Source organism: Besnoitia besnoiti (assembly GCF_002563875.1).
Source record: "Besnoitia besnoiti strain Bb-Ger1 chromosome Unknown contig00014, whole genome shotgun sequence".
Lineage (NCBI taxonomy): Eukaryota > Apicomplexa > Conoidasida > Eucoccidiorida > Sarcocystidae > Besnoitia > Besnoitia besnoiti.
The window spans coordinates 1,315,001-1,338,029 of record NW_021703916.1 but is presented as its reverse complement, the minus strand read 5'-3'; the positions used below and the strand labels follow the sequence as shown (position 1 = coordinate 1,338,029).

The following is a 23,029-nucleotide window of genomic DNA, read 5'->3' as shown; positions in this document are numbered from 1 at the left end:
GGTTATCGGCATTTTCTGGTATATGTGAATCGATGCATGCGCACAAATGCAGACAGAATACATCGCGTGCACGCGTGTGTGTAATATTCGCGAGATTGAAGGCCAAGGTGGAGGCCCGCGACAAAGAACAAGTGTTTCTGCGAGTCAAGTTTTCTAGAGACCCGTACGGGTTGACAGTATAACGATGACCCGCCTTCGAGTTCGTTCCGCACGCCTATTCCTAAACTTGCGCATGCAGCTCGACGACACACGCGCCATCCCACTCCATCTCCATCATCGCTGCAACTACAACCTTCGAGCTGTAGGCTACGCCTTCCAGAAGGGCGTGTCGCACTGAATATAGACAAATGCAGCTTGCCATTGCAGAGTAGCCCTAAACATATGTACGCAGGCGTGTGAACGACGTAACCTACTTTACGAGCCTGACCGAAATCCTAGTCTCGCGTTTCTTGCATCCTGCGAGAGTAGATTCCCATGTGGCGTCGCTTGGAATACGCGCGACGGATTGCAGGCAAGAATGAATTTGATCACAAGACACCGTTTGACGCGACCGCTCTCCGTCGCCCAACGCGGACTTGGTGCGTCACGCAGCTTGAAGTAGCCTCTTCCTTCTTCGGATTTTCTCTTCTTTGTTCGCGTCCCTCCGCTCGGACCGTTTTCTTTGCTCGCCGCTGTGGCCTGAGCAAGAATTGCTCGAGCGCTTTCGTGCCGAGGCCTGGGTTCGCCCAACGTCACTTCCGCGCTGAGCGCATGTCGAGAGGCGCCGCGAAGCAGATGCGCCTCTTCGCTGGGAGTCGATCTGACGCAGCGAGCCCTCTGGTTCTCCATGCCTGCGAACCTCGTGGATAGATCTTGTCTTTGCGTCGTCTTCGCCGCTCTCTCGCTCGCTCGCAAGGAGACCCGCGGCAACGGCGGTCACGCACGCAGGAGTGTGTCGTTTCTCCTCAGCATGAGGATATCTTTTTGCCCGCGTCGCTGCCTCCGGATCTGTCGTGTGTGTCGCGTTGTGGTGCCTGAGCCTTCCAGACACGCTAAACACGTCTGGAACGCTTTGGCGCAGCTTGAAAGGGAACTCAACGTTCTCTGACCCTCGCGGCCGTTGCTCCTGTCTGGGTTCGTCCGCGTGAATCTCTTTTTCCAGGGGCATCGAGCCGCCAGCCTCGCCAGCGAGGTCTACGCGCGGCATGCACTGTGGCCTCCGTGCTGCTGAGAGAGCGCCTGTTTTGCTTTCTCCCCGCCGGCGTTCGGGTTCGCGCGCTTCCGCCGGGGCGACGTGGCTCTCGGTCTCCGCGGAAATCGATTCAGAGGGGCGGTCGTTCCACCTCTGGGAGACCTCTTCTCTCCGCAGTTCAGGGCGTCGGCTGCATGCGCTGGTTGCGTCTCCCGAGAAGGGAGAGGAGGGGGGACAAACGCAAAGTGAAGGACAGGACGAGACGTAGGGCTGCGCAGAAGCCAGAGTGGAAGCGGGAGAACACGACGCAGAGGGAGAGGCTGAGGCCGGCGGCGGAGACGCAGACGCCTTGAAAGACCCAAACGCACCAGGGGCCTCAGAAGGGGGACTCGCGGACGAAGAGTCTACGCCGGCGGGAGCGGCATGCGACCCCCAGGAGATCGTGGCGTCTCCACAGAGGCGCTTGGACTCCTGAGTAGGAGCGGATTCTCGGCGGCAGAGGACAACCGTGGCGCGAGAAGGCGCGGGGCTTTCTCTTTGGCCTCCGCCATGCGTGCCGCACTCACGAGGCAACGGCGTCTCTCCCAGAGCGAGCTCCGCGTGTCGCTTCGCAGCCGGCTTCGTTCTGAGAGGGATGCGGTGGACTGCGCTGACTGCAGAGGAGGCGCGTGCGCTGCCGCCCTCCTCGCTGCGCAGCCCTCCAAGAGAGGCAGACGCCGGCGAGGACGCGGAAGACAGCGAAGACGCAGGAGGCAGCCGCAACAGAACCGAGAGCCCGAGAGCCTGAGGACGCGCGCCGCGCGGAGAGAGCGGCGCGATTTCTTCGTTCTCCAGGCGCCCCGTGGGATGAGGAAACGAGCCGAGTCGAACGTCACGACGAGCAGAGAGACCACTGCGGACTGCGTCTGTCCTCCCAACGAGGGCAGAAGGGGTCGGGGGAGGCGAGGCAAGTCGCCCGGCGCATTCAGCCGCAAGCAGGGGGGCCTTTGTCGCCTCTGCAGAAAAGGAAGAAGCTGCGGCAGAGCCAGAAGACGCAAAGGGAGCCCTCGAGAGAGGCGACGCCCGCGTTCTCTCAGCCAAAGCGTCCGCGCGGAAAAGAGGTTCGTTGCCAGGCGTCCGCGACAGAGGGGAAGGCGAAGAGAGAAGAAGAGTCGGTCGATGAAGGGCGGGATGAGGACGCGTTTCAGGCGCATGAGGAGAAGAGGAAGAGAGGCACGGAGGAAGATCATGTGCGACGCAGAGCGCAGAGGCCATCGCCTTCGTTCCCTGGGGAGCGTGGCAATCATCGAGCGGAGTAACCAGCGTTTCGCTGGGCGTTTCTCCAGTCTCTGAGGGCTTCGCTGTCTCCTGTCGACACCACGCAGAGGCCGTCGCACAGGGGCCCTGTTCCGCTGCGTGCCAAGTGGCGCTGGGACCGTCGAATCTCGATGACGGAAGAGAAGAGAGCGAAAACGAAGAAAATGCGACGCTCGAAGCAGGGAAGTCGGGCGTTGAAAAAGACCCGCGCGGAGAGAGGCGAGAACGCAAAGAGGAGGACGCAGCTAAAGCCTTAGACGAAGCGGGCGGGGTAGCCGCGGAAGACGGTGAAGCCATCAAGCTTGGCGCAGACGAGGCAGAGATCCGAGCAGGATTCGCGGAAGGACGATCGAAGCCCAAACTGCGTTCAGAGACCGTTGTCCCTCGAAAAGCAGAGAGAGCAGAGGACGCACAGGCCTGTGCCAGCTTTGAGGGAGACTGGGGGAAAAAGAGGAACTCAGAGGACGCCCTCGCAGAGCCTTCGAAAGCGCCCCCGCAGGCACCTCGCGTTTCAATGTTTCCGCTCGCTCGCGCGCCTTTGGGCCTCGTCTTCTCACTTCGTTCTTCTTTCCTGCGTTTTCCTCTGTCGCGCTGAGCGATTCCTGCGACTTGTGCTTCCTTGCTGCTGCCTCGTGGCCTCTCGATGTTTCCTTCGCTTCGCTTAGTCTCGCGCCGCGAAGCCCCGTTGCCTCGCGCGCGAACATCGCTTCCCGGTTCGACCCGTGGCGCGGCCTCGCACGCGACGGCAGTCTCCGTGGGAGCAGGAATGCGACTTCGATGGGCATGTCTCTGCGTTTCTGTCTCGAGCTCCGCCGCACTGAGCTCTTCTCGTTCGGCTGAAGCCTGTTGGCGCGCTCTGCGCCCAAGCTTGCCCGCTATCTGTCTTGTCTCCCTCGCCTGCGTTCTCTTCTGCGTGCTGCCGTCTTCTTCACTCGCTGCCTCTCTCCCCAGTGCGAAGTCACTCTCCTCAGGTCCCAGCGCGGGAAAACAGCCCTCGCCCGTATCTCCTGTGTCGGAACCCTGCGCTGCGAGTTCTGCCTCGCCTCGTCTCTCCTCGGCGCCTTCGTCCCTAGCGTCGTCCTCTTCTCCCTCTGCCAGCAGTGTTCTTCCGCCTGCGTCAGCAGCTTCGTCCTTCTTCCTTGCAGCAGGGTCTTCTTCGATTTCTTCGAGGCGTTCCGCATCCGTCCTCCGTTCTTCACCCTCATCGACTTCCTCCTCATTTGCTCGTCTGGCTACAGTGGGGATGTTCTGCTCCCCGCGTCCATTTTCCTCGGATGTGTCTGGCTTTTCGTATGCTGCCCTACGCTTTTCTCCGTTGCCTCCTTCCCGTTGTCGCACGTCTTCGTCGCGTGCGGCTTCTTCTCTCGCTTCGTTTGGGTTGTCTTCCTTCTCCTCTGCCGCCCGCTCAGCTTCCTCGGCAGCATGGAGCTTCGCAACTGCGTGCGGCGGCGGAGGCGAAGCGCGCGAGGGGCGAGTGCGACGGCGAGACGCCCGCGCCCCTGCGGCGGCATTCGCAGCTGCCGAGGACGAAGAGGACGACGGAAAAACGAGAGAAACGTACCGCGCTCGGGAAGCAGGAGAAGAATAGACAGACGCTTGAAAAACCGCCGCCCCCCCTGGAGTGGCGGTGTCTACCGCCAACGGAGAAGACGCCCGCTTAGCCGGGCGAGGCGGCGAAGGTCCTGGAGAGCGCGAAGACCCAGAGGAGGGCGACGAAGAACGGGGAGAAGCAGACGGGCGCGCAAGCAGGAAGGTCGGCTCCAGTTGCGCGGCAGCAGGTACTGGAAAGAAGGTCGAGAAAGACTGCAAGCGCGCGGGCTTCGGCGCTTTTCGGTTCCGCGGCTGCTTCTGAAGAGGCCGAGGCGGGACAGGCACAGGCAGAAGCGACTTCAGCAGAAGGCAAAAAAGCAGAAGCACGTCTTTTGAGGCTCAGCTGGAAGGACAGATGAGGCTCGAATGCAAATTCATCGGGAGTCTTTCTCTTCGAGTTCAGACCCCTGCATCAAGTCACGACACGCTTGCGCAGTTTTTGAGTTCTTGGCCTGCCTGCTGAGAACACTCCTCTTCAAAAGGAGTTTCGAGCACGATCTTCCTCTTCTGTGCGTGCAAATATACGTGTCATACTTTCGCGTTTCTTATACGTGTGTAATTACACGAGTAACAATGCGTGGAGTGCGGCGACAAGCACGCTGCGTTTTAACGCGAGACCCATGTCCCTCTTCTGGAGCCGCTCGAGCTTTGACGGCCACGCGAGGCGTTCCCCACCTCTCGGTCTCTGGCCTCCAGCGCCTCTCGTGCCTCGAGAAGCAGAGCCTGCAAGGCCCAGAGTCACAAAACAGACGTGCGTACTCCTTTCTACCTATTGATATGCTCTGCGCTAATGGCGCTACACGCAGCAACTACCTGATTATAGGCGCGCCGCTCGCGCCCGTGCATCCTGTTTGATGAGCAGATAGTGTAGGAATTACAGAGTGTCAGTTCTGACAACTATAAATACGTTTCTGGGTTTCGCTAATCCATTACGGCGCTGCCAATGGCAGACCGTGAGGGTTGTCGCTAGGCCTCTTGCTGCACCTTCCAGCGGCGGCCCTGTCCCCCCTTCCCCCCTCCGGCAGCCGCACACTAGTGCGCCTCCGCGCACGCAGTATCACATCCTCGCTCATGGCGCTGGTGAACGCAAAGCTCGTGGAAACTGGAAAAGCAGAGCAGTTAGAGGTGATTCATCTACGGGCGTGAGACCACTGAGGCGCGCCACGGCTCCTGCCCTGCAGGAATAACTCCACAGTCAACCGGGAGTCGCCGCGCTGGACAAGCGTGTCACTGCGCAGGCTGCTCCCTGATCTGCCTGAACCCTGACCGCCCTGAGAAGATGTGCCCTGGAACTCCAAAAGAGAAAGGAAGCCTTGCATGCCAGTCAGCGCCCGCAGGGGGCCGCCTGCGTGGGCTCTTTGGCGTCAGCTCCTCCTCAAGACCCCTTCAAATGCGCCTTACTTCTGCCTTTCGGCGGCGCGAGGTCTCCACGGCGAGGCGGGCGTGTGCCTCTCGCAGGCTCGCTGCAGCGGGAACAGCCAGGGCCGCGCAAGAGGAAGCGCGAAAGGCATAGTTGTGTTTGATGCAATCAGTAGAAGAAAACCAAGCGGGAAAGAGAGACGCACCTAGATAGACTCGAGAGCAGTGGATCCGAGAGCGGAGAAGCGCATCTCTGTCACGAGTTTTTTCCGTGGTCACAGACCTCTTCCACGAATCAGCAATCTCTCTGCACGCGCACATGCATCCCCAGTCTCCGCCGTGGGTCCTCAGCGTGCATCCCTCTTCATATATATACTCTGATACTTAGGCACATGCATCCGCATTCAAACTTGATTGTGCACATCTTTGGATGGCTCTCGAGCCCTATGACTGCGTCCGATGCATGCATGCTCTATTCTGCTTCAAGTTTTGGGAAACTACAGCCAAGAAGCAGACACAAACCCACCATTGAGAGTTGCTGCAGCTTGCTCCAGTCGCTGTGTGTGCGCTTGCATATCGAGAATAGCCGGAGGAAGGCGAGATGACGCCTGCGCAGCTTCCTCCAGGGCCTGCAAAGTGCGCAGACCGCAAGCGAGATGGCACAGGCATGCGTACCAAAGCTTCGATAAAGGCAAAGAGCGGCACACACACATGCAAGCATGCGTCCAGAGTTCTATGGGCAATGCGGCAGCCTATCGAGCTGTGAGGGCTGCACTCCGCATCGCGCGTGGCGACGAGGCTTCTAACGTATGGTACGGTCTTAGAACTAACCCTCGATCGCCGCCGGACTTTTCGCATTTATGTGATCAAAGTAAAAGTGGCACTAGTGACCGCGAATGGGACTTTTTCTGTGAACCGACAGCGTAGGCGGTTTGGCTGGGCAGCGTTCAAACCGAGTACTCTACAAACAAACACTCACACTGCCTGAGAAAGGAGTAGGCGCATATCGCCTGAGATCGCATCAAGGGTAGGGTGTCAGCGCGGCAGTGATCGGTTTAGCTGGCCTCCACCGCAAACGCGATCAAAGCACAAGCTCAAGTGCGCAAATGGATTTAAGTGTCTATGTGACTCGACGCGCATGCATATATCTATCTGACTAGGTAGATATACGGATATAGCTATATACGAACATATGGTGCGTGTGAAACGGGAGTCTCGCTCAGAAGATACAGGGAGAAAAAAGATTCTCGGTGGCGCATTAAGGGACTTATACCCGAACTCTATCGGACTCCTCTTTGAGAAGCAGGCGAGACTCCTTGAGAGCGTTGAAGAGCATCTCGTTTTCTTCCTCCAGCTGTCGCTGTCGCAGCCTGTCTCCTCGCAGGCGCGCCGAAGAGTGAAGCAAGTCGCGCTGCATCTGAAAAAAGAAAGGCATTATGGAGCACGCAGCGAAGTCAGAGGAATGGCAGACCTGCATTGCGGCGGACTCTTGCGCACGCGTGTCTACGCATATGAAAACCTGACATTTAAATAAGCTCGCCCTCCGCTTTCGCCGCCTGGAAAGCCTATCCACGCCTCTATGCACGCTTCTGGCGTCTCAGAAATCCGCTCCGCTGCAGACGTGACTACAGTCAGACGTCAGCAGTCTGTAACCACTAACAGTACGAAAACGCGCGAATGTATGTAGGTGTGCATGCGGTACCCTACGCCCCATATTTTCATTTATGTATATAGCAAGAGGAAGGAGAGCACAGTCCTGTATGCATGAAGGCGGCGTGAACGAAGACTGAGTGCTGAACCCCGCAGGGCGGAGAAGAGGAAGATGCGGCGCTAACGGGCCGCCGCGGAAAGCGAAGCGCGGAGCGAGCTACAGGCCACGATGGATACATTCAGGCATTTCTTTGCAGCGACGTAGACCAAACAGGGTACCGGCGCTCGTGTGGAAGCGAACTATCTTTCGAACGCTACTCCATTCAGTCAACGTCTTCGCATCTCACCTCCCTCAGGCGCGCCGTCAGCTCCGCACGCGTTTGCTCTGTCGGCAGGAAGAGCAAATCGAAAACTTGCGGAATCAGCAGCACGAATGCAACGGCACAGGTCGTCAGTCACGTGGAGATCAGAGAAAGAAAACAGAAAACGCGGTGCCCGAGCGATGGGTGCTGCATGACACGACCACGAGACAGAGGGAGAGTAGATCCACGCGAGAAGAAAGCAGACGCAACGAATACACAGATGCAAATGGGGAAGACACGAAGAAAGAGCGTAAACTGCAGACAGCAGAAACCCGAGAAGGCATCCGCTCAGTTCGTTTTGAAAGACTCGAACTCTCGAGGCCCTCAGCGACAAGCGCGCGGCCTGACCGGCGAAACAAAGCACGCACAGGAACATCCGGAATGAGTCACAGGACAGTCGAACTGACCCGCATCCTGCCGTAGGCATCTCTCCTGTCGCAGCGACGACTTCCATTTCCTTTTCTCCTTCTTCCGCGTGGAGTTCTGCGGGGCGTCCTCCCCTCTGACCGCCTTCTCATCTGCATTTTTATCCTGCACGTTCTGCGCCGTCGCTGTTCCTCCACGTCTGCTGATTCGCCGCTTTCCTCCCTCCTCGTGAGTCTCACACGCAGCCTCGGCCTCCGGCTCTGAGAGAGAACTACACGAGGAAGGAAAGAAAGCAGACTGGCAAGGCGAGGAGCACGGCGACAAGACAAACGCGGCAGGGGAAACGACGCGCTGCGAAGCGGCTGAAGATGGCGTCGAGTCATACACAGTGGACTGCTTACTCCGCGCGCTCAGAGGAGGCGCCCTTCTCTCTCCTGCGCCCGTCGGAGAAGCTCTGCTGCGTCCTTCGTGCCAGGGGTTTGTCGTCTCTTCTGGCTGCTGAGACGAGCTAGAGGGCAACGCGTCTCCGTGCGAAGTCCAGCTCCTCGCGCGCGTGTAAGTTTTCGCCAGTTGTCTCAAATCCGGTAGTACCCCCTCGTCTTTCTCCGCCGTCTCCTCGCTCTCTATCCAGCTCTTGGGAACCCGCGATTTCTTCTTCTTTGCGCGGTAAGGCGCTTGCTTGACGATGCAGCCGCTCTTTTCGGCTTCAAAACAGTCGCAGGCGTCAGCGTGTACCCTGCTGGGATCTGTCTTAGTCTCCGCCTCCGCGGCCTTTTTCAGGGCTTCGCTGGCTTGAACAGCCTCACTGTCTCCTGTGGCTTCTGTGTCTGATACCTCCGGGGACAGGTGCTTCGATTCGTCTCTCTGCTTTCCGTTCTCGCTGTCTCTCTCACGCGCCGCGCCCAGCCCACGATTCTCGCCTCCTTGACTTCCGGGCTCCAGATGTCCATTGCCGCGCGCAGTCACTTCGTCCACTGCACAAAAAGTCTGGACGCCGTCGGCCGTTTCTTGATCTCTTCGTTTCGTCGTAAGGTCGTTTGTCGCGCTCGTATGCTCTCGCTGAGTGCCGCGTTTTCTTTGCCTCTTGCTCTTTTCTCTGTTTCCTCCTTCCTCGGCGTCCTCTTCAGCAGCGCGCCGGTATCTCAAGACGTCTTTTCCGCGGCTGTTCCCAAGACGCATCTCCGTCAGCCGCTCTCCTTGCTTTACAGGCTGTCGCCCTTCCTCTCCGTTCTCCGCAGCATCGACGCAGCCTCGAGATGGCTGGGCACGACCGTGTCTCTTTCGCGCGTGTGGCTGTCGCGGTCCGCCTCTCGCATCTCCGTCCGCCTCGCATCTCCCGGGGTGGTATTCTGTTTTCGTGCCGTGCTGACCTTTCCTTTCCCGCGAGGCTTCCCCGTCTCGCCTCTCTCCTTTACGGCGTCTCAGGCCTTCAAAGGTTTCATCGCCTTCAGCCTTTGTGGCTTTGCTGCCGTTTCTTTCGTGCTCCCTTGGCCTGAAGATGCGGACCCCTTCAGGCTGGCCTGTCTGTCTCTTTCGTTCTGTTGTTTCCTCTCGATCACGTCTGGCGGATTCGATGCCTTCTAGCCAATCTTTTCTTCTGCGTTCAGACTCCTCGTCCTTCTTCCTGCGCCCACTCCTCATACTCTCCGCTCCTCTCTTTTCCGCAGCATCGGCGAGCTCTGCGCAGTCCTCTTCTCGCTGCCCGTCGCAGTCGCTCTCGTGTTTTTTGGAGCTTTGCAAGTCGCCTGTCCTTCGTAAGCCGCCTCGTTGCTGGCAGTTTCGACTCTGCAGCAGCCAGCCGGTGGGTGTGGTAGCGCCGGCAGCCTCGCTTGGACAACAAGACAAAACGCAAGGAGACAGGGGGCGATCCGGACTGCAGGTCGACCGCGAGAGCGGCGTAAGCGGCGCTGAACCGCCAGAGTACGACAGAGGAGATGAGACGCGGGCAGCGACTCGTCTCGCCGACGACGATGGGAGGTACCTGGAGGAGTGCGAAGAGAGAGACAGCGAGGGAGGGCGAATAGACGTTCGAGGACAGGCGAAAACAGCCTGCGGCCCTGCGGCGGGCGACAGAGTCTCCGAGGGCGAAGAGGAGTAACCCTCGAAGGGGTAGCGGCCTGATCCCTCTGAGGCGGACGGCGAGGAGACGCGACGCCCGCAGAAGGCGGCGCTCGAGCTCTCGAGTCCCCCGCCCGTGATGAGCCACTCTTCCTCTTCCTCCTCTAGGCAGGACCTCTGCGCGTCGTGTAAACGCTCCCTCTTCCACAGGAAGACCGAAAGGGGCTCGGGACGCTTCAACCTGCCTTTCCCTCCTCCGCGTTTTGTGTAGTCGCTTCGTGGATGCAGCCGCCGGTGCGGTGAGACGCGCCGTTCCTCATCCAGTTGTCTCTCCGCTTCGCCGTCTTCTCCTTGATGGGCGGTATGTCCCGCTAGAGTCTCGTCGAGGGCACTCCGCAATTCGTCTGCTTCCCGGGAAGACGCGTGTCTCTGCGGCACTAGCCAGGCGCCCGCCCCGCCTCCGCTTTGTGCACTTGTTGCCGCGCCCCGACTCGATTCCGGCCTTCGCCCAGCTCGCGCTTCCTCTCCTTCTCCGCGTCCTTCCCCCTCCTTCACGCTCTCTCGCACCTCGAGGTTCTCTCCTTTTTCGTCCGCACGATCTCGTGCCTCGGGCGACTCTTCCGCAGCGTTTCCGGTCACACGCGCCCGCCTCTCCTGTGGGCGCCCCGCGAGCGCCGCGGCCGCCCGCCGCGCCGCCTGTCCTCCGGCGAGGACGAGGCGCTCCAGGTAGCACTCTCGCGCGCGCCGCGCCGTCGCTCGGGGTGTCGCCTTCTCCTTCTGCCTGTTCGCCAAAGTCTCCACACTCGCGCGGGTTCTGCCTCCCTCGCCCTCTCTCTCCGAGGCTCGACGCAGCCTGGCGGCGCGGCATTCCCGCGCGCAGGCTGAGACCAACTCTCGCGCGCGGTGCAAGGCCGGAGAAAGCTCGCACAGTGAAGCGGCGAGCCGAGACTGCGCGCTCCGGGCGCGCAAGGAGACAGAGGGCTCCGAAGAAGGAGACTCGGGAGGGGGCTGCCCGGAAGGGGCGGTAGGCGAGCAGACGGCGAAGGAGGCGACGCTGCCCGCAAAGTCGTTTGCCGGCGCGGCATCCGAAGACTGAACGACCGGGGTGGCGGGACAGGAGCCTCCCTCGGGATACAGCGCGAACGGAGGCTCCGCCGCAATGACGTCAGGCGACGAGGCGAAGGCCTCCACGCAGGGCAGGGGACCGGCGCTCTCCGGCGAAGCGGCGGGCGAGACAGGAGGCGTGTGCGAAGAGAAGGGCCCCGTCGAGGGAGACTGCCGAGCGGACGGCGATGGCGATGAACACGAGAGAGGAGAAGGAGCGCAGCGACGCAAAGCCTTCGCTGAAGGCCTCTCACGGCGCCTGGTCTCGGGCTGAGAACAGACAGAGGCGTCTGCTGTCGGGGCGTCCCTCGGCGTGGAGCCTGGAGGTTCCCAGTGCGCTAACCGCGTCGCCGCGCGCGGGGGAGCGGCTGCAAGAAGCCGTTCGCGCTCAGTTGGAGCGTCGTTTTCTGGCGCGCCAACGGCAGAAAGCGGCGACAGCGGCGAGAGCGAATCGCCGTCGGGCGTTGAAGCGGCGCTCGATGCGCAGCGCGCTAGCGCCGGCAGCGCGCCGGGCGACGACACCGCTGCAGAGACCAAGGACGCGGAGGGAGGAGAGGAAGCGCAGGAAGGGTTCAAAAAAGACGAGAGCGAGGAGGGCACATACGGAGAGACGCACGAGTGCGAAGGATGGCAGCGCACAGAGAGCGGAGGCCACGGTGGAAGCGAGACGCCGACTGCCGAAGACAGCGGTGTCGAGAAAGTCGACCCCGAGGCGCGCGACGAGGAGACGCGGGCGGGTGAGGCATCCAGTGGCGACGCGCGCCTCGAAGGCGGAGAGGAAGCGGAGGTGGCGGCGCCTCCAGAGAGCGACGCGGCGACGTGCGAAGCACAAGGAGCCGCATGCGCACGCGAGAGACGTTCGGCACCGCGCGACGCTTCCGCTGGAGAGCGCCCGCTGCAGTTGTCCCCCTCGCTGCTTCTCCGTGAAGAGACACCCGCGCGTACAGACCCGACGGCAGCAGACCCCATCCCTGAGAGACTGTATGTCGCGCGCTCGGCGGCGGAGTCGCCTGCCGCGCCCAGCCGACCGGCGGCCGCAGGAAAGCCTGCGGCGCGCGGCTGAAGCAGCACAAGCGGCTTTCTGCGAGGCGCGGACTGCAGCAGCAGCGTGGGCAGCGCGCCTGGGGGAGCGAGGAAGAGAGAGGGGCGAAGCGGAGCAAGCGCGACGCCCAGCGGCGAAGGCGGAAGAGGAGGCGTGGAGGCTGGGAGCGGCAGGGAGGAAGTGGATCGCAAAAGCCCAAAGGAGGATGGCAGAGGCGGGTGTCCATCTCGCGCCGCCTCTCGGCGTCTCCCCCGCACGCTGTCGCTGGGGAGCAGAAGCGCCTCCGCCCCTCCAGGTGGTGCCGCGTGCGCTCGCTCCATGATTACCGCGCAGCGAATCGCGGACGTAGTTTCAGCCGCACGAAGCCTCGCGAGCAAGAAGGAGGAGAGCGCACTGAGAGAAGAAGGCGCAGGAATGATGTTGCGATGGTGCGAAGAAAGGAACCTCCACGGCAGCTGGAAATGCTTCTGCCGACAACAAACTTACAGAGGTGGGTGGCTAGAGACTCAGCTACGCGAGTCACGGAGACGTGCTCAAGCCAAGAACCGAGAGAAAGAAGGAAATGGATCAACATAGAGAGAGCAGCTGGAAAAAAATAGAGAGCAGTCGTCGCTCAAGGGCGAGGCAAATGAACCTTTTTCTGCCAAAGGAGAAAGAAGAGAGCGAGGAAGCAACGGAACGGATGCGGAGCCTGGCGTTCGCTTCCTTGTTCGAGCTCACACTGCATCACTTGGCGTTCTATCTGAGACCTCTGTCGCTGCTTTTCTCGGTCGCCATGGCGCCTTCGAAACTTTCTCTGCTGCGTCAACGGTTCTGCTGGTGTTGTGAGCGACATGAGCCTCTTCTGGAGGCGCTTCTGGACTCGAGTTGCAAGCACCGCTCTCACTGGTGAAACACCGTTTGTCCCTGAGTTTCTGGCTTTCTCAAGCGAAATGCTGAGGCGCCCTCTCCGATGGGCGTCGCTCTAAGAGCATCGTCAAAGTCTATGTGTGGCGCAGCCGAGTCTGCAGCGCAGCCCTCTCTCGGCTCTTTTTCGGTGTCGCGCAATGACAATTGTTTCGGCGGCAGCGAGGACGAGTGCTTCTCGTTTGTCCTCTTCTCAGAGGGAAAGAAACGTCCTCAGCATCGCTTTGGCCTCGTTCTCTTAAGGGCGACAGGCGAACGCCCTCGCCTCCCTCCGCAGCAGCGGGAACGCTTGAAGGCGCGGAGAGCGTCTTCTTTCCTTGCTGATTTGCCGCTGCGCGCTGAAGCGTCTGCCTAAATATGCTGCATCAACGCATGGGCAAAATTTCCTCGTTCTGTCGCACGCCTGTAGAGCTCTGCTGTCTAATTGATTCGCACCTCGATACGCGGCAAGCGGGGGCCCCCCTGCGGAACCGGCCTCGATTTGGAACGACACTCTGCGAGAGACAAAGCCTGAAGAGGCTTTGAGAAGTAAATCTCTGTCTTGCTCTACAAGAAAAAGGCAAAGGCAACAGCGAATTTCTCTCGGTGTCTCGAAAAGCTGCGTATATCTGCGCAGACGGTGTAGAGAGCTGACGTGAAAGGCCGAGTCGCAGCGCGGGCGCGAGAAGGCGTCGGCTCGCCCAAGGCGAGGGCGGCAGAGAGGCGTGAGACGTCTTCACTCCAGGCTCTCTGTTGTCGCGCTTGACGTTTCGAACGCCTGCAGTGGCGGATTTCTTCGAGGCTCCTCGCACACCGCGGCACTAGGGGCCGCTAGAGGGGAACCGCGCTGACCGTCGCCGCTTAAGAGAGAAAAACGCCTTGTCGTCTTGACAAAAAACAGGAGGCGCCCGCCGCAGCCACCTCTCTCTTTCTCTCTCTGCTGTCCCAAAGAAGTCACCTCGTCACGAAAAGCACCTTTTTCGCCGGGTGTCTCTTCGCGGGCTTGCCGCCACGCCGCAGGGGGCACGGAGGGCGTTCGCCTGAGAACGGAGGCAAAGGCGTGGAGGAGAGAGAGGAAGTCAAAAGGCGAACGCTGTGGACTTCTGAACAGCACAGTGTGCGCAGGCCTCGCCTGCGGGGGGTTCAGCGGACGGAGAGTGCAGGGCGAAGCTGTTGAGAAAAGGCGCGCGCGAAAGAAATCGAGTCCAATCGTTGCATGGCACAGCGCATGCGGTGCGCGCGCGAGTCTCTCCGAAGAGTCAGAAGACACTCTCGCGCTTTTTTCTCTTGGCTTGTCGCGCTGTCAAGGACACACGCCGCGTTTGCGTTTTTTCTTCCGCGAACGTTGTGCTCTCCGCTTGACGCGCAGAAACGCACGAGAGGAGCGAGTTCTCTGCTTTAAAATGCGCGTTTTGTCCAAAAAAAGCCTGTTTTCCTTCGCAGCGCGCGGCAGATGGGCGCCGGCGGCGCCGACGTCGATTGACCTCGCGAGGCGGCGCTGCACACGCCAGAGTTGTAACAGAAACGAAGATGACCCGCAAGAAAAACCCAAAGAGCGAGGAGAGGCGCAAGTTTGAGAAAGGAGGAGCCTCAGCTTCGAGGCGGACTCGCTGGCGACGGCGCTACAGAGAGAAAGGAACAACGCTATTCGCTTGAGAGACGGTCAAGCAGGTTTCCCAGATTTTCCCTTCTGTGCTTTTCACACGCTTGGGTTTTTCGTTGTTTTCCTCCCTACAGGCGGACAGGAGGAGCGCCTTGGAAGCCACTGCGCTGAGTTTTGATCCCTGGTGCCGGTGTTCCCTCTCGCCCGGTATCTTCGCTGGAGGAACTTTCTCTCTCCGTCTCTAGTGAAACTCACTGAAGGCATCAGATAAAGGAGAAACACACAACGCCCGCTTTCTTTTTCTCACGCCACTTAGTTAGTTCTCGCTCGCGCAGCAGTCTGCCTGCGAACCTGTAGTCTCGTTCCTCGCCTTCCGTTGTCAGCCGGTTTTCTCTTCGCGTCGATTGTCCTCTCGTGTGCTTTTTGTGGTTTTCATCGTCTTTCCTTCTTCTAAATCCTAAACCCTCGACGTGCCCAGGTTGGAACGCCGCTTGACTCTGCTCTCAGTCCATCCGCTTCCTTCTGGCGGCGCTCCTTCTCGAAGAAGCCTCGAGCTCCTCCGTCCAGTTTTCCTTTTGAACCCTTTTCTCTTCGAGGGCACAGCAAAGCCCTGGAGGAGGGGGCGGGGGAAACATCGAGTCCGCAGATCGGCGGACGCGGAGAGAGAAAGACTGGCCATTGCGTCCCTCGAGTTTCCCGCCGATCTGACGCGGCGGGGCGTGAACCCCGTTTCTTCGCCGAAGCCGGAAAAGAAACGAGAGAGCAGTGGGCTCGAGCGTGCGGCAGCTGCGACGATAGGGTTCCACTGAACTTGCGTGAGAGAGGAGAGCAGACGCCGCTCCGTTGCGCGCTCACGTGACAGCGTTGCTCCGAAAGCTTGCCTTCGCTTCTTCCGGGATTGAGCGACTCGCGGCTTTCTTCTGATTCCTCCTCTCCTTCTTCTTCTCGTCTTCTTTCTCGTCTCGCCCTTTTCTCTGGAGCTGCGTCGCCTCGCCGCTTCTCTCTCGAGTCTGCCGCGGGGCTCTCTTCGCTTCTTTGCTCGCCCTCCTCCTCTCTTCTTCTCTTGGCTGTTGGCGCGCCGCCGCAGTCTTCGAGGAGCGACTGTGTCTCTCGTTGGATCGAAAGAACTCGCGGACTGACTGAGTGGAAGTCGAGTAACCGGCAGGACCCCAAGAGTGCAAACCGAGGCAGCCGTGTCCCGAATTCTTAACGAGTTATGCATGCCCCCCGCTCGCGCGGCTCTTCTACTTCCCGCGGTGCAGCATGGGCACGCAACTCTCTGCCTTGAAGAACTCTCACGGCGAAGGTGCGGAGCGGACGCACTTCGCCGCGACCGAGGCCGCCCTCGCTGCAGTGTTGAATAAAGAAGAAAAAACTCGAAGCGAGAAACACAAAGGGCCCTCCGCTCTCCAGGTGTGTGCGCGGCGCCTCAGAGCACTGCATGCTCCACGCTAAACGTGTTCGCTGCCATCTACGTCCATATATATATATATATATATATATGTACAAGTTGATGTGTTTACGTGGATTTGTGTCGGGGGGATGGAGCTCGAGACGCGCGAGAGGGCGCCTTTTTGTGGAGTCCGAAAGCGTGTTCATGTCGAGAAGGCCTGTGTGTCCTCTTTAGCAGGTGCCTAGCGCCCATCGGAGTATCGCGAGTCTTTTCCGTTTAATTCCTGTCGGTGCCCTCGGGACCTCAGTCGCATCCTGAAATATACACATTTTTTGCTCATATATATTTTTACATGTTTATATATATGTATAGGTGTGAGTGTGTATCTGTTTGATCGTAGAGGACGTTAGAGAGAGAGGTGACGGATGCGCACAGAGAAGCACACGTACAGACGCAGAGCGGGCGAGAGAGAGACGCAGTTGTGCGCATAGAAAACAGCAAGGTACATGGATGGAAGAAGTGCGGCGGGCTGGTCTGCGCCGTTTCATCGCGATTGTTTTAGGTGTGCAGTCGACTTGTGCGGCGGAGTATTCACGAGGCGTACTACGTCTCGTGCCGCGTGCTAGGGCAAGGCTCGGGCGGATCGATCTACGGCGCGCGCAGCAAGTTAACTGGTCGCGAGTGCTGCATCAAGTTCTTTCAGAAAAACGCGCGCTCCTTGGGCGTCACCGCAGCGAGAAACACCCGCCTGAAAATCCGGAACGAAATCAACGTCCACCTCAGAGTGGATCACCCGAATATTGTGCGGTACGCAGCTCCAGGCACCCAGGCACCTCGTATTTTCAAACGTATGCATATACATATATATGTACGTGCACATATGCATATATATGTATATGCGTGCGCGTGGATACTGGCTGGAGTTGCGAAGGCCAAACACGTGTTTGCATCTGTATTCGGACGGCGGACCCGTGGTGTGGCGGTGCAAAGAACATCTGCATCTGCGCGTGCGCACCAGCTGTTGGCGAACATGTCTATACATGTATGCATACATACACATATGAAGCATATATTTGCATGCGTGGATTTTTTGACTTCGTGTGCCTCGGCTTCCCGTCTTTGCGTACATGTGCGCGAGCGCAGTGTGTATGCCCGCGCACTTTGCACTCGAAAGTGCAGCTCCATATAATTTCTTTTTCGAATCCATGTTCAGTACACGCATCCGTACGTGGATGTATGTGAGCGAGCGCGCGTCTCAGAGCCCCGCGCGGTTGGGAGTGAAGAGTCGTACGTGGCAGCCGTTTGCGATCTTTTTCGGGTTCCTCCGTCGCACTCCCAAGGCTGGAAGGCGAGCCGATAAGCCCGTTTCTAAGCTAACCTGCTTGTCTGCGTAACGACTGTACTTCCTTGCAAACGGGTTCCGGAAAGGTGGAGCGGAAGAAGGGCTTGAGGATCTCCGAGGGTCGCCTCGCTTCGCCGCGACGTGTGTGTCCATCAGGCTCCTCGAAATCTACGAAGATGAAAAGCAGCTGGCGGTTGTCATCGAGTATTGCTCGGGTGAGAGGACAGTGAACTGGCAGAGGGCGGACATGCAAGGAAGAAAATCAGAGTTGAGATCCAGATCGTCTTGCTCTAGTCAGGGATTAGGGTGTAGGGCTTTCCCCCTTTCTCGGCGCGTTCACCGTCTTGTTTTCCTGCCAGCTGCGTGTGGCGCGTCGACTCAGAGCGCCTGTGATTTTTCGCAGCAGGGAAGAAGCTTTTCCGCGCGCCGATCTTTTCTCTGCCCGTTGTCGTGCGTGTTAGGCTTGAAGTGCATGCATACTAGAGCACTGTGCATACATGTATGTATAAGGAGGCTGCAGAAGACTTGAGTGTCAATAGGGCTTCATACACATATGCATACACGCACATACCTAAAACGTATGCCAGATGACGTCTCTTTTGGCTGTCTGAACAGTTGTAGGGCGTTCCGCCCTCGCGTCTGGAGTGTTGGAGCGTATCTCTCTGCTGCGCAGGCGCTGCCGTAGAAGCCCTGCGTCTCCGCCTCTCTCCAGGCTGCCTTCCTGTCTTCCTCACATCCTTCCCTCAGCGCCTTGTTTCGTCGGCGCGCTCGCGTGTCGCTTTGTATTTGCAGGAGGAGATCTCTTTTCTCACTTATCGACACGAGGCCGATTTCCCGAGCAGCACGTGCGGCCGCTAGTGCATCAGGTATTTCCTCAAACATATCCCCAAGCAGAGAGCTTGTTCGATGACACCGCCAAGCGGCGTCTGGTGTGACCTATTGAGCAAAAAAACGTATCAGAAGAGGGAAGCCCCGCCGGTCTGCAGAAAGTAAAAATCGCTGCTTGCTGCGAGAGATGTGGGCATTCTCTTTCTGTCTCTCTCTGCAGTTGTTGCGTCTCTGCTGACTCTCCGCACTCTCTCCTCCGACCTTATCTCGGTCAGAATCTCAAGTTTTTCTCATGCCAGCGCCGCTGCACAAGCATACACATATCTATATCGGAATATTTATATCTATCTATATACGCATGCATCTGTGTCTATATGTTTCTATCTATATCATATATCGGTATATATATGTATATAGACCGATGGTGGTGCTTGTGTGAACATGCACATACACATGCGCATGCATTATGCATGTATCCGCGCCCTGAAAGCATGCCTGCGCCTGTCGATTTGCTTTCGCGCGCGTCAGGTGGCCGCGGAAGGGATGGAGGCTTTGTGTGCTTTGCGGTGCGCCGTCTCGGGGACTGGCCTCGTGTTCTGTTTTCTCTCGCTTCTCAGATGCTGCTGGTGCTGTGCTACCTGCACGCCCACAACGTGGTGCATCGCGACCTGCGCCTCGAGAAATGGGTCTTCGCCACCGACCGCAGTCAAGCCGGATGCGCACCAGGCGCCCCGGTCCCCGTCGGCGCGCTGAAGCTCGTCGACCTCGGGCACGCTAAGCTCTGGAGCGAAAAAACGCGACGCATGGAGGCTGCTTGCGGCTCACTCCCCTACGCCTCCCCAGGTAACCAACGCGGGCCTTGAACTCAAGAAAAACGAGCGAGAGGCAACTCTCGAAAGCGCCTGGAGAGCCTGCGATAGTGTCCCGTCCAAACTGGTCACGGTTCACATCGACTGCCGCCCCTCCCCCCCCCCTATCACATCCCATTCCATCCCATCCCATACGCACGCGATTGAGGGTTCAGGCAGAGGATGCTGCTCAAGCACGGTCGTCTCTGGCTGCCCTCAAGCTCGAGCGCTGAAGTCTGTCGTTGAAACGCTGAGGAGTAGCGGAGCACAGAGGGGATGCGCACGCGCGGAATCAGAGAAGAAGACTGTAGCTGCTTGAGACCCACCTTGAGAGAGGGCCGTGGGGTGCGTTTTTTAGTTTCCGCAAGTGATGGTCAGATTGCTGTTCTGCTCTTGTTTTGTTCTTTGCAGACGTCCTCGTCGGGGGCTACACGCAGGCGTGCGACCTGTGGTCGCTGGGCGTCATGAGTAAGCGACACGCCAAAAACGGCATTTTTTCTCCGCTTTTCTTCGCGACCCGAACTCGCTTGCTTATGACTCTGCGGCCAAAGGCCGCGTCGGGCTCCTGCAGCTCCGAAACGCGACTTTTTTTGAATGGCGAATGCCCTCGAGGGCGCACGAAGGAGCCCGGAGAGCGAAGTCGACGCGCGCATGCGAGAGGAGCAAAAGGCAGGGAAAACAGAGAGCCACGGGCTGTGGAAGATCAATACAGGTAGATGCTGAAGGAGAGCCTCGTCGCGTTGTAGGGAATTCAGAGGAAGCGACGGCTGTGTGTCGTGTTGAGTTTGTGTTGCAGCTTACATGCTGCTCTGCGGCCATCCGCCCTTCCACGGCAGACAGCAAAGCCTGGTGTCGCAAATTCTTTCGGGCGCCTACAGCACCAGCACTCCTGGGTAAGGCGCGCGGCTCGTTGTACGCGGAAACTCCCCAAATAGCGTCTCACGGTCTCTGCGCAGGCGGAAAAAACGAAGTGCAGACAGCGTCTTTCCTGCGAGACGAGAGAAGCAAGGGGCTGTGTGTATCCTGCTAGCTCCTTTCCCTCGCTTGCCTCATGTGGCCTCCTCTCTCTTTCCCTCTCTCTGGGGGCTGTTGCTCGCTTGGACTCTTTCTTCTTTCCTTTTCTTCTCGAAAGCTGTGGATGTTTAGCTTTGCTGCCAATTAAAAATTACTATAAATTTCAGTTCAACGGGTAGATGAAGGTAAATGGGCTTTACAGTGGACTGTGATTTTAACTTTAGCAAGCGCCCTAAAATTGAACTCAATGTGAAAGAAATCTCTGTGTGTCCTTTTCTCTCTTTTCAGATGGGAAGGCGTGTCGGACGCGGCGCGCGATTTCGTCGAGCGCCTCATGGACGTTGATTCTGTGTGAGTCACGAAGAGGAAAGGAGGACCGTTAACTTTTTACCAAAAAAGCTGGCCTCTGAAGGGCAGCGCGTTTCTCAGCCGCAGCCTTTTAGCCCTTGAGCGAAGGCGAGAGTTTCAGGGCCGCGAAGTCGCTTGCGAACGCTCTCCGGCAGCGACAGAGAGAGCGTCTCGCGCAGATTTGAGCCTTCTATTCACTTCCCCTAGCGACAGAAAACACGAAACAGAGAAAGGTAGACATGCCCCGCGGCTGACGCGCGGCGTAGAGTTGAGTCGGCTTTTCAACATTGGCACGCGGTCATGTTTGCCACCCTGTCACCCCGTCTTCTCTCACTTGTCGGCTGGAGCGTTCAAGTCTGTTTTTCGCGTGCGTCATCGTTCTGCAGGCGGCGCATGACAGCACACGAAGCATTCACGCACGTAAGTTTTGGTTCTAACGCATACGCGGTCTTCGCAGTCTGCTTCCGAGTTTGTCCCCCGCAGCGGGTCGAATGCGGCTCCGGTGCCGCGTAGAGCCTCTCGATCTACGGGCTGGGTGAAGGGCTCGGGGCTCAGCTTGTGTCAGAATTTTGATGTTCGGTGCCGTGAGGAAGTCCCAGACGGAATTGCCGGATAGGCAGCCTCAGAGCTTCTCTTCGCGTGAACGAGAAAGAAAACTCTTTTTAGTCAGTCTGTTAGTTTCCTCCTCGCGCCCGCAGGTTGAGACTACGTGAATGCCGTTAGCCTGTTGGAGGACGCTTAGCTGAACCTTTTTTTTTTTCTTCTTTTTTCCGCAGGTCTGGCTAGCTTCGGTGAAACCGCCGGTGGATGTTCCTCTGCCTTCGGATTTTCTCACTTCGTAAGGCGCGAGTCAGCAGCATCAGAAATCCCTTCTGTCTGTTTCCCGTTGAGGCTTGCGGTTGCTGCGGCCGTCCCGGGGGGCAGGTCTCTTTTGGATCAGGCTGGCGGTCGCTGCCAGTCCTTGTAATCGCGGCCCGAAGCCAGACGTACCTCGCACAGGATAGAAAAAACAGTGAAGCAGGTTTCAGAGAACTCCGTGTAGCCAGGCTGTTCGTTTTTTGCTCGCCCTTCCAGGTTGAGACCCCTTAAATGCCGCCAGGCTCTTGAAGAAGGACACATGCGTTGGAGTGTCGCTCGCGAGCTCTTCTGGCTGGCGCGGCAGGCTCCGCAGGCTCGCCTGCGCTCGTGTCGAACGGATTTCTGGCTTTTGTCTTCTTACGGCGACGCCACCACGCCTGGGACCTCGCCAGCAGAGACCTGGCTGCGAGGTCGCATGGGGAGAGGGGCGGCGGGCGCGCGTGCGGTTGCCTCGTGTCTGCGTCGAAAGAAGATTTTGGCGCGGTCGCGTCTCTTGTCTTGTCGCATCGCTTCCTAAGTAGCCTTCGCTGAGGGTTTAGGGTTCGGGGGTGGGGGTATACCGCGCCTCTGCGTGTCTGAATCCAGCCAAAATTGACGCAGACGAGGCGCGCGCGGCGCAGGGCTCACGACGGGAACTCAGCGCACGCAATCGGAGTTGAGATGTTCATGGGAAATGACTTCTTTTTGCGGGTGTGGCAGCGTCAAGAAGTTCGCGGTAGGGAGCAGCGTCCGACGAGCGATTCTGACCACGATGGCCTACTCGGTGACGCCTGAAGCCGCTGGAGGTGCGTTTGTGTGAACGAAAAGCTTCGAAGCAAAACAACGGATGTATTGGGGCGTCTGGCTGCATTTCTGTGTGCCTGCAAAGCCGTAGACGTAGAGAGAGACAGTTGGACCTCGCGAACTCCGCTTGTATGCAGATTCACAAGAATTCGCGTAGATATAAAAATGATAAGTCTGAAAAGAAAAACGGGGGGACCGCGGCTCGCAGGGGGACGGAGAGCCACAGACTCTCGGTTGACAGAGAGAGACGCAAGACTGAGCATATGCGCGAGATGTTTTTCGGGCTTGGGGTCTAAGTTAGAAGACGATGTTCTGTTTCGTTTTTTGAGGCATGGCAAGAGACGTGAGGCCTTCTGAAAGGAGCGACGCCGCCCGACGGGGAAACAGCGAGTCTTGCCGGCGTGTCCGCGTGACCGTCCTCTCTTCTGCGCCTCCTGGCGGCTGTGCAGGGCTTGATCAGCTCTTCTTCTCCTGGTGCAAGACGCCGAGAGGCACCATTCAGCTGGACGAGTTTATGGCGAGCATGAAGTCGCACTTCGCCTTCCTCGACGTCCCCCAGGTGAGTCGTCGCGTCCGCAGCCTGCGTGTCCCGAGCCCAACGTGCTTTCTTCATCTTTCTGTTTTGCACTCTGTGCCTCGCGGTCGCTCACGGCAGGGAGAGGCAGACATGTCGGCCTTTCTGCGCGCCACGATGCATCAGTTCCGACTTTAGACACGTTGCTGCTAAGCGACGATTGGGCGATCTGCCTAGAGCTGTTTGAAAAATTTTCGCGTGCGCGGACTGCGCAGGGCCTCAGCGCCTCGCAAAGTCTCGATGTGCTTCTGTGGAGTCTGGTGCGTTTCTCGGACCAGGGGGTCGCTGTACATCTGGTGCGCCCTCTCGTGGCTGCTATTCACTAGCGTGCTGAGGCGCACCGATCGCCTTCCGAGGCATGCGCGCTGTTTAGATGAATTTTTTTCATGTTTATTTTTCTTCGCGTCTTTCGTGGGCTTGTAAAGAGGAAGGGACTTTCTCATAGCGATCGCTCGAGCGCTCGTGCGCGACCCAGGGCCTCTCCTGGATCCGCATTTGCGCATTTGCGAAGAGAAGTGCGTCGCCCGTCGCAAGCAGCTGGAAACACGCAAAGGC

At 58.7% G+C, this 23,029-nt stretch overlaps 2 protein-coding genes across 2 annotated transcripts in view; one reads left to right on the top strand and one right to left on the bottom strand.

The window, feature by feature from the left end:
- Positions 1–583: 583 nt before the first annotated feature.
- Positions 584–12,318, bottom strand: BESB_026590 (uncharacterized protein; the record flags this gene model as incomplete). The annotated part of the gene is made up of 7 exons (XM_029361339.1): positions 584–4,315; positions 4,733–4,780; positions 5,459–5,622; positions 5,943–6,045; positions 6,690–6,833; positions 7,414–7,451; positions 7,836–12,318. The coding sequence occupies 7 exons, from the start codon at positions 12,316–12,318 to the stop codon at positions 584–586; spliced, it is 8,712 nt and encodes a 2,903-aa protein (XP_029215694.1).
- Positions 12,319–15,749: 3,431 nt separating this feature from the next.
- Positions 15,750–23,029, top strand: part of BESB_026580 (calcium-dependent protein kinase CDPK4A) — a gene marked incomplete at both ends in the record, with an annotated part of 11,325 nt that continues 4,045 nt past the window's right edge. Inside the window, 12 exons of the mRNA XM_029361338.1 lie at positions 15,750–15,899; positions 16,442–16,686; positions 17,378–17,436; positions 18,014–18,087; positions 18,667–18,892; positions 19,309–19,365; positions 19,694–19,790; positions 20,200–20,262; positions 20,646–20,679; positions 21,036–21,097; positions 21,817–21,902; positions 22,350–22,459. Of these exons, the coding sequence (XP_029215693.1) occupies positions 15,750–15,899; positions 16,442–16,686; positions 17,378–17,436; positions 18,014–18,087; positions 18,667–18,892; positions 19,309–19,365; positions 19,694–19,790; positions 20,200–20,262; positions 20,646–20,679; positions 21,036–21,097; positions 21,817–21,902; positions 22,350–22,459 (1,263 nt within the window). The remainder of the gene's footprint in view (positions 15,900–16,441; positions 16,687–17,377; positions 17,437–18,013; positions 18,088–18,666; positions 18,893–19,308; positions 19,366–19,693; positions 19,791–20,199; positions 20,263–20,645; positions 20,680–21,035; positions 21,098–21,816; positions 21,903–22,349; positions 22,460–23,029) is intronic.